Source organism: Lathamus discolor, chromosome Z (genome assembly GCF_037157495.1).
Source record: "Lathamus discolor isolate bLatDis1 chromosome Z, bLatDis1.hap1, whole genome shotgun sequence".
Lineage (NCBI taxonomy): Eukaryota > Metazoa > Chordata > Aves > Psittaciformes > Psittacidae > Lathamus > Lathamus discolor.
In genome coordinates this window covers 2,026,386-2,038,970 of record NC_088909.1, presented here as the reverse complement: position 1 = coordinate 2,038,970, position 12,585 = coordinate 2,026,386, and the positions used below count along the sequence as shown (strand labels likewise).

At 56.8% G+C, this 12,585-nt stretch overlaps 1 protein-coding gene across 3 annotated transcripts in view; it reads left to right on the top strand.

Annotated features, from left to right (window-relative positions):
- WWP2 (WW domain containing E3 ubiquitin protein ligase 2) overlaps positions 1–12,585 on the top strand; it is a 42,302-nt gene that overhangs the window by 22,435 nt on the left and 7,282 nt on the right. For all 3 annotated transcript variants that reach the window (XM_065661244.1, XM_065661245.1, XM_065661246.1), the window contains 7 exons: positions 4,296–4,385; positions 6,148–6,322; positions 9,409–9,463; positions 11,131–11,212; positions 11,824–11,952; positions 12,248–12,326; positions 12,461–12,532. In XM_065661244.1, the coding sequence (XP_065517316.1) occupies positions 4,296–4,385; positions 6,148–6,322; positions 9,409–9,463; positions 11,131–11,212; positions 11,824–11,952; positions 12,248–12,326; positions 12,461–12,532 (682 nt within the window). The remainder of the gene's footprint in view (positions 1–4,295; positions 4,386–6,147; positions 6,323–9,408; positions 9,464–11,130; positions 11,213–11,823; positions 11,953–12,247; positions 12,327–12,460; positions 12,533–12,585) is intronic.

Genomic DNA, 12,585 nt, shown 5'->3' with positions numbered 1-12,585 from the left:
GGCTCCCAAGGGATGGCTGTGCACAGAGCATTGCACAACCCGTGAGCAATCATTCCTGCCCTGCCACTCACAGGAGCAACATCTCCTGCAGAGCTGCCAGTCGCTCCAGTGCTGAAGAGCTGGAAAGCTGTCATGTCCCTCCTGCTTTCTGCATAAGCTCTGCCTCATTCTGCCAGTGTCTCCTTTCATCCGTGGGAGCATGGGCAGTGCTTCAGCCTCTGCAGGGGAGGCAGCTTTTCCCACTGCATGCTGGTGAGTGTGCTGAGCCCCGGCCTCCCTGCTTGTGCCGCGCTGCGTGCAGATGGAGCCAAGAGTGGCTGGGTTCATGTGGGGACTCAGAGCTATTTATTCTGCTCAGATAGCTGTTTCTGAGCATCTGTACCAGATGTGGTGGGCACAAAGGCATCTCTCACACAACTGGGAGTCTGTTCTAGGGGCTGGGGGGTGCTGGAAGGTGTTGTGAATAATTCCAGCCCCAGCAGTGCCCAGAACTTCCTTCACATCCTCCTGGCTTGGGCAGAGGTTCCTTGCGGAGCCAGGGAGTGTGTGTGGCACAGGAGCTGCTGGTCGTGGCACCCTGTGCCTTTGGTGCAGGTCATGCTTCTCATGTAGGGGCTTCTGAGCAGAGTGGTAGTGATGGGGGGGAGAGCAGGATTGGTGCTGGCTCCTCATCTGGTTTCTATCAGTGATGATCCTGCGCGGGGACAGCTGCTGTTAGCACGGTGTGTATACACAGTGCTGTCTCACCCGTACAAAGAGGTACATTATGCTGCCTGGCAGAAGGCATGGGGCTGTGGTTTCTTACATAAGGAGGGCGTTTTGTTTGGACTGCAGGGTTGCCTCACTGCTGCCACTTTGCTCCGTCCGTTGCTCCTGGTATCCATGTCTGGAGCCCTGTGGGCAGCTGGGGGGGAGCAAGTTGGGATGAACACATTGCAGGATCCGTGCTTGCAGCAGCAAGCGGTGAGAGCTCCCATCTCTGGTGCTCAAGCACTGATCTTCCTTGCTGGTGGCCATGTGGCAGCAGGCACAGGGCAGGAATGCCAGCTGGACTTGGGGTCTCCAGAGGAAAAGCCCGTGGTTGCGCATCTCCCCAGCTGTCCCTTGTGGGGTGCAGGGAAGCTGGAAAAGGCTGAAGTCTGCCAATACTGGGCAGGGTGGTCTGAGCAGGGATGAGTGTCCCCCGTGTCCCGGTCTGTCAGGCTGTTGCTGTGTGTCAGCAATGACAACAGCTCATCACAGCTTGCTGTTTAATGGTGGTGATTTGCTTGTTCCTAAGGTGAGGCAGCCGTCAGCTAATTTACTTCCCCACCACCAGCTGCTGACCTGAGGAACATGTGAGCTTATCCTCTGCTTGTATAGGGTGTGAGATCACCTGTTTGTATACGGTGTGATATGGGAACAGAGGACAGCAATCAGTAGCTGCCACAACCAGCAGCTTTCCGCAGTCCTGCGTGGCTCTTTGCAGGCACGGAGGCACCCAGAGGAGTATCTGAGCGGGGTCCAGAAACCCTCTGCCTAGAGGAGCCCTCACTGTGGGATTTCTGGTCTCTAGAGAAGACACAGAAATGGTACCTGGTGCTTGAGAGCCTCTTGTCATATAGGACTTGCAAGTCTTGAGAGCCCTATTGGTCACAGAACCTGTTGTTAAAGAGTATGAAGGACCTGTCCCCTGCGTCTGGTAACAGCTGCTGGCACCACCAGTTCCGTGTGCACAAGGGAGAGGTCCCGTCCTTGTCTGAAGCACCGCACATCAGCGTGGGCAGAATGGGTAGGACATTGAGCTGGGGTTGTCCTTGCTATAAGCAGGTGGTGCTGCAGCTTCTAGATCCATCCGGAGAAGGTTGTTACCTAAAACAGACCTTGGAAAGGTGATGCTTCATTTGATCTAAGGATCTCTTAAAGGGATGCTGACTCCTGCAAAGCCTTATGAGTGGAGTTGTGCCTTGGGGTTTTGTCTGTGAATAGTTTTCCTCCACCTGAGCCTTGTGCCAGGTCTGTATGTGGTTGCTGGTGGCAATCTGAAGTGCCTGTGGTAGTAGTCTGCGAAGAGGCTTCCCTAGAGCTCAGCCTGTGATGAGCAGCATTCCCACTGAGCCAGCACACTTCCTTCATCCTCCCTGAAGATGCCCCGGGGCACCTTCTGCTGTCCATCTCATGGGGTGGACGTGTTTGTGTCTTCAGGAAACTGCAGCTATGCTGATTTTCCCTGTAGAGATTTTAATCTTTTTTGCTGTCCGGTGCTTTCATGTTCATGGAGCACTGAGTTCATCCTTAGGAACAGGAAGTTTCAGGCATTTCCCCTCTGACAACACCCAGTGCTGCCCAGGGGTAACCCAGGAAAAGGGCTGACCCTGGGGTGGAGAGACAAGGACTTTGTGGTGCCACAACAGCACTGGGTAGTGCTGGCTCTGCTCTTACGTGGTCTCTCCTTTGCATGGTGTTATGCTTGGCAGTGCCTTGCCATCAAACGTGTGTGGGCACCGCAGCTCCTGCCTTGGACTCTTCCTATCAGAAGGCACCACTGGTGTCCTATTGGTACCTGTTGTATGTGTGAGAAAGACTCAGTGCTGCTGACTGGTACCAACGTCTGCAGATGTTACCTGGTCTCTGCAGATGCATTGACAGTGCTTTTGAGAAGCCCACGGGAGCAAAGCCAGCAGCTCTGATTTGGGTTAGACAATCTCTTGGCTAAATCCCGAGCCTGGCATTCATGTTCCTGTACTGCTTTCGTGGAACTGACTCTTATCTCGGAGTGCAAGTGTGCCTGCTGCCCAGGGCAGAGGTTTCTGAGCTCACTGCATGGCCGCTGGGCCACTGCGGTTCCCACTGCCCAGGCTTGGGAATGCTGTGGAAGCTGTCCCTGTTTGTGCCTTCCCACCACTTTTGAGAGCTGTGACGAGGCTGCGATGTGCATGATCTGTGCTTGTGGCTGAGGTCACTGTTTGGTGGCTTCATGTCCCCTGGGGAGTGTGAGCAGGATTGGTGCGAGGCTACATGAAGGGACATTAGTTCTTACAGCCTCTCCTTCACAAAGACCTGCTTTCTGCAAGCCCATGTTTCTTCCCTTGCTGTCACAAAAGCTAGTATATTAATTTTCTGTAGTTTTTTTGTGATGATTTATTGAGACTGAAGATTGAATCAGGAGCAATACCTGGGGAGCGGAAGCATGGCAGGAGAACACTGGATCTGTCAGCAGCTGCCAGTTCGCCTCTCTGTTGCAGGATAAAAGCTAACAGGAAAGTTCAGTGCTCCGTGGAGCTTTTACCTTTGCCAGGGCATACACTTTCATGAATGAATTAAGGCAAAGCATGGGTGTCAGTGTAGCCTTGTAAAGCCAGGCCTCCCAATTGTACCAGGTCCCCAAAGGGACCAAATTCTGACCAAGTCCCTTGTGGCCATGTGATGCCTTTGAGCAGTATCTGTCAGCAATGAGCAGGAGGGCTGCCAAGAGGAAAATTCAGCCCCAACCCAACCTCAAAGGCTCCCCTTTAAAGATATATTATGAGAAGCCAAATGAAAACGACATCAAAAGCTCACAGGGCATAAAATTGACCTGTGTGGAATCTTATGCCGACCCTCCTACTTTCTGGAGGAAATGAGGAATTTATGCTTCAAATGATGCTTGTTTCCAGAAAGCAGGCTGCTGCAGCATCTCTCTGATCATCTTGATCTAGCAAGCCAAACAACTGCCATGTAGACCTGCTCTTTTTCTTCATTTTAAATAAAGATTAGAATGCTGGAGCTAAGCAATGTGAGGAGGTAGGCTTGCTAATCCACCAGCTGCAGCTGCCTGGACATTCTGGCTAATAACATGATTATTAATTATTCACAGTCACTGATCTGGTGAGGAGACTGGGCTGTGCAGATGCAAGTGGATGGGCACAAGTGCAAACAGCTAGGGAGGCCTTTTGAACAAAATTTAAAGTAGATGAAGGGGTCTGTGATGTCTCTTAGTAGGTGATGGCAGCAAGGCTCTGGCTGCCCTGAAGATGCAGGGGCTGCGGCTGCTGGATCCATATTGCTTGTTCCAGTTGAACACTTCGCTTATCTATGTTTAGGAGAGAACAGGCGCCATCTCGTCTGCCTTGGGTTTGCTCCACATCCTATCCCAAGAGGTGCTGCTCTCCCCCACTGGCCTTGGAGCAGGGGACAGGCGCCTGGGAACCCTGGAGCGGGATGCAGTTGCTCTGGATGGCATTGAAGAGAGCAGGTTGTTTTGATAGCTGCCCCTCAGTGTTTGGGGTTTGGGCTTGCAATGATTAGCTGGCTCATCATTGTTTTTCTTCTTGCAGGTGGGAACAGCGAGAGCTGCCTAACGGTAGAGTCTACTATGTAGACCATAACAACAAGACCACCACATGGGAGAGACCTCTTCCTCCAGGGTAAGGGGCTTTGGGGCAGTTGGCATCTCAGATACTCAACTAACTTCTTGTAGCAGACACACAGGAACCTGCACAATAGGAGGGAAGGTGGCAGGAAAGTCTCTTAATTCCTGAAAAGAAATGGGGTGAGATGACCAAGTGTTTACTGGCCTGAAAACACATGCTGTATCCTCAGAAAGGTCTTTTCAGCATTTGTAAAATGGAAAAGGCCTTCCAATCTGTTTTTTTAACAGTCCACAGAAATTGCTGAACACTTGAGCAGCAAAACAACCACTTATGGGCAGAGCAGAGGGGTTAGCCTTTGGGATGGGATGCCAGCAATGTCCCCCTGAGGACCAGAAGAGAGAGGGTGGGTCTCATGTTCCCTGGATACTTGTAGATGAGGGCTGAGCTCCTGGTGAGCAGATGCAGGCATGCACAGTGTGCCCTGAGCTGGAGCTGGGCCCTGCACCTTCTCAGAGGGGCCTGTTGTGTTCTCAGCCACACTGGGGTCTGCTTGTGCTTGAGAAGACAGTGCAGCTCAGCTCCATGAGACTCGCAGGAAGCACTCTGCAGAACTCATGTCCAGGAGGGCCATGCTTTCATTTGCAGGAGTAAACAATCTTCAGGTCATAAAGGCTGTACGCAACCATGTGCTTTTCAGAAACTTGTTGAATTTTTGTGCTCCTAAATGCAGAGAACTCAATACAGCCAAACTGTTGTTCTCTAGACTGAGTTTGTTCAAGTCTGGAATGGCTGACGTGTGCTTTAACCACCAGTGTAATGTGTGAGAGTGAAACACAAACCTGTCCTGTTCTCTTCCAGGTTTCTGTGGGTGCACACTACTTTCAGTTGGGCTGTGATCTCTGCAGCCGCTTTCTGATCCTACAGCAGCTTTAAATTTGTTTGGTATTAAAAGAGGGGGGCTGTTACCTGGAAAAGTAGGTTTGCTCCTTCCCTCCTGCATAGGTCTCCAACCCAATGCCTTGCCTGTGTTGGAGGTCAGCTATCTCGGAGGAATGCTTACAGCATCCTGGTGTGAACTCAGCTAGTGAGTAGGCATCCCATCTAGGCCTCATGTGCCCTTGCAGAAGTCTTACTAGTATTTTATATTTTCTTCTGGTGGATCTTGGTCCAAAAGAGCCCCTTCATTAGTGAAACTGGTGGTTATGCTGGAGCCGGGAACAGAGGTTTCATGTTCAAGGGTATCTTAGTCTTGTGAGAAGAGCCAGAGGGTTCCTCTCACAGAGAGCTTCAGAGAGGAGCAGAGAGTCTGAAATCAGCCTGTAGTGTCAGAGTGCAATAAAAAATCAATCTCCATAGCTGGACCTCTGCGCCCAGGCAGCTCTTGGGTCTTCCTCCCTTGGAGGACTATGAGCTCCTTTTCTCACCTGTATTTCCAAGAGGCAGAACTCAGCCACAAATCCTCTGCTGAGCCCCTGTGTGGGCAGCACAAGGGGAGTGTGGCAGCTGGGGAAGTGGGTTGTAACCCCATGCTCCTCTCAGTTGTACTTTCAGCATGTTCTGGGGCAGCAGCTGAATGTTCTCAAACTGCTGGGGCCCCAAGGGCATCTGTACCTCCAGGAGCAGCCTTCAGACAAGGACAGTGGGAGGTTCCTCTGTCTACCACCGTCATCTCTGTCGTCTTTTGTGCCTCCCCACGTCTTCAAGGGTTCTTTTAGTTGCCTTCACACCAGCGTTTGCACTCAGTTGCTGTCTGGCAGCACCTGCCATCAGAACTCACTTGAGCCGAGGCACTGACATCTTCCTTTGCTGCTTCCAGGTGGGAGAAGCGTGTGGATCCTCGAGGCAGGTACTACTATGTGGACCACAACACCCGCACCACCACATGGCAGCGCCCCACGGCTGAGTACGTCAGGAACTATGAGCAGTGGCAGTCCCAGCGAAACCAGCTCCAAGGAGCCATGCAGCAGTTCAGCCAAAGATTCCTGTACCAGGTGAGAGCCGGGGTGGTGGTGTTGGGGTCTCACTCAGCTCTCCCACCAGTCTCACCCAGGCTGGCCTGGGAGACACAGAGCATGGAGAGGTGCTTGTTGGGCTGTGTTAGAGCCCACAAGCTCCTGTGCATGTGGACAACTGCCTGGGAGTAACTTCCCTTTAACAAAGCAGCTTGCACGGCCCTGAAGGGTGGTGGGAGCTGTCCTCAGCAGCCTGTCTGCAGTGTCCCTGCAGTGCCAGCGTGGCTGGGCGCATGCTTTCTTCTGACATCTCTCATGATTTCTTTCTATCAGGCAAGCCTCGCTGCTGACCTGCGGGGCTTGTGGAACTTGCTGTATGTGGTCGGAGCTGGCATGAGGAAGCCATAGGAGCCTGGTCTGTAGCGGGAGAGGAGGCTCTTGGGGCTGAGCTTATCCTGCCCCAGGTCTCTGTTGGGCTGAGGACAGTGTGGTTGGGTCCTGGGTGGCAGCGGGAGTCAGCAGCAGGCCCAGGGGGCAACTGCTGACATGGCGAGTGAGGGCAGCTAGAGCCCGGGGACCAGAGAGTGCAGGGAGCAAGCACTGCTGGGCTTGGCAAGCTTCTCCTGCTGTCTCTGCTTCTCCTTACTCCTGGTATGGGCTGAGTAGCTGTACTTCCTTGCTTGGGGAATGGACCCTCAACAGTCCTGCAGGGCAGTAGTTCCTGGGCAGGGACCCATCTTGTCCTGGCCTTGCCTTTGCTACTGGAGCTGGGACCTGGCTTCCAGTGGTGGCGAGCACCCTCTGATAACCAGCACGGTGCTCGTGGCCATCGTGCCACAGGGAGCAGCGCTTGGGAAAGAGCCAAGCTGGAGCATTTCCACCTCCCAGTGTAGTGATGTCCTGGTGCTCTCTGTTGCCACTAGGGTGAAAAACATGGCCCTGGCCAGGAGGCAGAGGTCTGGCAGGGCAGGTATGGGGTGAAGGTGGGCAGAGCGGAGTGACCAGCTTCTCCTCAGTGTTTAGCTCATCTAGGAGGAGCCAGGAGGCTGCCGTGTGCCAGCCAGCACTGCTGTGAGCTCTGTGCTCCCGTGAGGAGCCTGGGTGCTCTTTGGGAAAGGGTGCAGCCAGAGCAGTTGTGCAAAGTCCGTTCTGCTTGAGACACAACTGGGGCTCCTCCCAGGGGTGCAAGAGGCTGCTCTGCCCCTCTCCTCCCCCTGCCTGTCTCTCTGGACAGCTCACAACCCTTCCCAGCCTGGCAGTGGGAGCAGGACTGCCACAGCTCTGCTGCCGACTGCCAGCCTGTGCCCCTCAGCATGGAGGGGCTTACACTGGAGGCTGAACAGGGACCAGGTCTGTTGCTTACTCCCATTTCCACCAGTGCCAGCCTTGGAGCTGCTCCAGTGCTGTGCAACTTGCCCTGGCCAGGCTCCGTGGAGAGCAGAGGGAGGGACTCGTGCTCCAAATTTAGCCTGATGGAACGATTGTACTTCTTGTACAATCCGCCAGTGGTGATGGCTCTGGCTTTGCCTCCTTCCCCAAGGGGCTTTCTGCATTGCCTTTCCCTCCTGTCTCCAGCATCCACTTGCTCTCCTTACCGGGAGAGGAAGGTGGGGAGGTGATGGATGAGCCGTGCTGCAGCCCTGGGCACATTCTCCACACAGCCCCCTGCAGCGACCCGTGGCTTGGGGGGCCGGGGTGCAGCCAGGGACCACTCAGCCACCTCGGTGACACAGGGCTCCCCAGGCTGTGCCTGCATGCAGCATTTCTTGCAGTGAGCAGCCTTCCTGGCACCAAGGGATCAGGTTGTTCCCGTGGGCTGTGGATAACTGCAGGAGGGCTGGATCCCCAGACCCCTGCCCCAGGCTCGTGTCCCTGCTTTGTTAATTTTAATTAGCTGGTTTTAGGTCACAGGGAGGTGATACTTCTGGACGTGGCTCAGCTGTGGCTCTGGCCAGCCTGTCTGGGCAGGGAGAGAGTGGACACTGCCCGAGACCGAGGCACACCGTGCTGGGGCAGTGCCTTCTGTGCCCTGTCCTGGCACATGGGTAGGGTACAAGACACCTTGCAGAGGCACGGACTGTGCCAGCCCCATCCCTGTCATCCTCCAGGACACCCGGGGGTGTTGGGCTGCCAGGGGTGCACCGAGTGCTGGTGCTTTGTCTCGGAGTGGGGGGCCCTGGCATTTCCTGAGCCCAGGCTGCCTCCGATGCCCAGCCCAGCGCTGAGGCTGGGACGCGGCCCCTCTCCGGCAGCTGGGTTTCAGGAGGTGCAATTAAAATGCCTTGTTGGTAACAATGCGTTTCTTATTTAACTGTTAGCAGCCTCGCAGGCCTCCTCCTCCCTGGACCCCGACTGCCGGGGCTGCACCTCCATCCCCAGGGACCCCCACTGGAGCTGGGCCGGGGGGGGGGGGGGGGGGGTGGCTCCGTCGCGGGGCAGGGCTGCAGCCTGCTCCCCCGTCCCGGGGCATCCCCTGGTTCAGGCTGGGTGACGGCTTCGGCTTTGCCCGCCCGGGGGAAGAAGAAAGGTGCTTTGTGCATGGCCCCCAACCTGCGCGGGGGGGGGGGGGGGGGCAGCGGAGCGCGGAGCCGCCCGTCTGCGTGGGATGAATGCGGCCTCAGTGCGAGGGCATCCCGCACCCCGCGCCCTGCCCGGGAGGAGGGGGCCGCCGGCCCTCCAGGAAGCGCTGGGCGTGGACTGGGCTTGCGGGAATGATTTCATTGGAAAGGCCTGCGATATTTTTTCCCCCTCCTGTGTGTGGCTCTTGGAGGAGGCTGGACGTGTATCTGCCGCGGACAGGCGGCGGGACACCAGCAGCCGCGCACGTCTGTCCCGCTGCCCTCCGTGCGGCGCAGCCCCTGCCCTGCTGCGCCCTTGGCTGCCCCGGCCTCTGTTTAGTTTGTGCTGTTGATTTTTGCATTTATTTATTTATTTTTTAACTCTTTGCCCCCCCCCCCCCCCCCCCCCCCTTCATGGTGCAAGTGGCTTTTTTTTCAGTTCTCTGGGAGCGGCAGGCCCAGGGGAGGTGAGTGGAGCCGGGCAGCTCAGCTCCCCGCCGCGTTCCGCGCTTCCCGGTGTCCTGCCCTGGGTTTATTTTGTGTTCTGGCTCTCTCTGTTGTCTCTAGTCATCCGGTGCTCCGCCTGACAATGATCCGCTCGGTCCCCTTCCTCCTGGCTGGGGTAAGTACTGAGCCACCTCACCTGCCTGCTGCCGTGCTTGCCACACAGCCCCGATGGGGATGCTCCTCAGGACCCTGGGAGCACAGGGTGCTGCTGTCAGCGGCTCCTGCCCTCCCATCCCTGGTGTGAATGGGAATGGTGACCGAGGAGCCAGTGTTCCCTGTGCTCTGGTGCATGTGGGGCTGAGTCTGCCTGTGAGTAGCATGAACTCTGATTTGAAATCCAGCTTTTTTTCCCCCCTCTCTCCTGGAGGAGTTCCCAGCCTCTTTCAGCTGCTGAATGCAGAAGTGCTTGTGGTTGTTCTTTGGATGAGGGGAGAGGATTGGGGATCCAATTCTTTGCTCATCCCCAGACCCCTCCTCTGCTGAGCGGGGATCCATCCTGCTGCTGTGTGTGCCTTCTGGGATGCTCTGCCTCAATCCACAGTGGGGCTGGGATCTGGCTGGAGCTGGGCTGCTGTGCTGCCCTCATGGGCCAAGCGTCATGTGCTGGGAGGTTTTGCAAGGTCCCTGTGCCATCCTCAGGGAAGAGCAGACCCCTCCATGGTATGAGCATCCCTGGAGAGGGCAGGCTGGAATGCTCATGGGTGCAGATGAGCTGTGCCGTGCCAGGCAGGGGGGATAGGAGAAGGGTTAAAACTGCATGAGCAGGACAGAGGCTCAAGGCTGCTAAGGGGGTCTCCAAGGCCAGGGTTTGTATCGGAACAGTGCTGGAGCCTTTGCTGCTGTGCTGGGTGGTCCACTTCCTGCACCGGCAATGAGAGGGACCCCATCCTTGATGCAGGCTGAGCAGACTGGAGGGGAGGGCGCAGCTCTGCATGGGGATGAGCACCTTGGGGTGGGGAGCACCTTGGGGTGGGGATCCCCAGCATGGAGATGAGGGCCCGGGATGGATGCAGTCCCAGTCACTGTACATGAGGTGTGCCGGAGCTGCTCCCGCAGTCTGTGGTGCTATGGAGTGAGGGGGGCCTGGTGACTGGGAGGTGACAGTGTGCGTGCAGGGCGTCCCGGGCAGCATGGAGCAGGGCCCTTGTGTGTGGGGAGTGACGCAGGCACACGGAGCAGGAGGAGGTGTGTGTTGTGTGGGGCGCACAGGCTGAGGGGGTGCAGCAGGCAGGTGCAGGGGTGAGAGGCAGAGCAGGGTCGTGGGGCATGCAGGTGGGATGAGAGGGGCTGGTGGGGTGGGTGCAGGGTCATCAGTGGGTCAGGGCACACGGTGCCCAGCCGTGGCTGGGAGGCTTTTGCTATTCTGAGTGTTCAGCACGGCCATGCAGGGAGTTGGGATGCATTTCGGGAAGCATCTGCAGATCCACAGGGAGGGATGTGGGCTTGCAGAGCACCGAGCGTCTGAAGGAGGGTGCGTGTGCTCCCTGCCCAGTGAGGTGCACGGCTCTTGTGCCAGCCCAGCAGTGCATTGGCAGGGCTGGCCTTTGCCATGGCACTTCCTGCTTGCTGGAATTCCCTGGAGCCTACATGCAGCAGCTCGTGCATGTAGAATAAACACAGGGGCTTTATTCTGCCTTTTCCAGGTGAGCCAGTGCAGTGCTGGTGGGCGGTGGGATGGAGAAGCTGACAGACTTCTCTGAGCTGGGGAGGACTGTTGCTGGGACTGTGCATCAGCACTGGCCGGGGCGCTCCAGCTAATGCTTCCTCTCCTTTTTCTTGTAGAGAAGAGACAGGACAATGGGCGAGTGTATTACGTGAACCACAACACACGGACCACCCAGTGGGAAGACCCTCGCACACAGGGGTAGGCAGCCTGAGGGGAGAGCAGGAAGGATGCTTGTGGTTTTGGAAGTTCCATGTGATGGGCTGTTTGGGAGCTGAGATCTGTTCGTGCTGGGGGTCTGAGCAGGCTGCGGTGCCGAGGAACCAGAAGCACCAAGAACCGCAGGCAGCACACAGGCAGTGCTGGAGCCCCGGAGGGTGGGAAGGTGGGAATCCTTGGCATTGTGGGGCTGCTCTCCAGCTTTCAGGAGCTGAGGGTAGAGATGAGGAAGTGATAGGGAAGACTGGGCAGAGAGAGGTGCTTTCTCCTTGCCCTGTTGCCTTCCTGCAGGGCTCTCCTTGGGCTCCTGAGAGCTCTGGGTTGTGGTTCTCCAGAGACCTGGCCCGGGCCTCCACTGAGGCCGCCTGTCCTGCAGACAGAGGGTGAAGATGTAGCTGTGGCCAAAAGTGCAGCCCAGGCTGGGCTCCTGGCTTGGGGTGCGGGCGGGTGCTCGCTCATCCCATACCGTGAATCCTTCCTTTGCGGGGCACAGAGCTGGGCTGCAAGTTGAAGGTGATCCCCGCAGGCTGTAATATGACAGGGGCTGTAGTTCAGGGTGAGGTGTCTCCCTGGTGACCTTTCCTTGTCGTCAGGATGATCCAGGAGCCGCCGCTGCCACCTGGCTGGGAGATGAAGTACACAAACGAGGGCGTGCGCTACTTTGTGGACCACAACACTCGCACCACGACCTTCAAGGACCCGCGGCCAGGATTTGAGTCTGGGTAAGTGTGTGTGGGCTGAGCCCCTCGTCCTGCAGCCAGGCTGCACACTGGGAGCTGGGGCTGCCTGCTCACGGCTTATGCCTTCCTATGGGCATGACAGAGAGCGGGGGAAGTGGGTCAGGTTTGTTGCACAGGCACTGAGCAGTGGGTTTAGGGCTCGCATTTGGCTCTGATAGAGGAGAGATGCACCCCAGAGATCGTCCTCCTGCCCGGCAGGCCATGAGGCTGCTGGCACCAGGCAGTTCACACCAGGGCAGGCACGGATGCTGAGACAAGGCCTGTGCTGCTTTTGCAGGAGCAAGCAGGGTGGCTCCCCGGGAGCGTATGACCGGAGCTTTCGCTGGAAGTACCACCAGTTCCGCTTCCTCTGCCATGTGAGTAGAGTGGCCAGGGGGCCCCGCCGGCTCAGGGCTGCTGTGCTGACGGGTGCATGGATCCCTGACCCTGTGGGTGAGAGGAGCCGCTGTGCCAGCCTGCACAAAGCCTCGTGTCTCTGCCTTGCTTGCAGTCGAACGCGTTGCCCAGCCATGTGAAGATCAGTGTTTCCCGGCAGACGCTCTTTGAGGACTCCTTCCAGCAGGTGAGGAGGTGCCAGGGCTGCAGCTCCCACAGTGGAGGTGTGGAGCCAGCCTT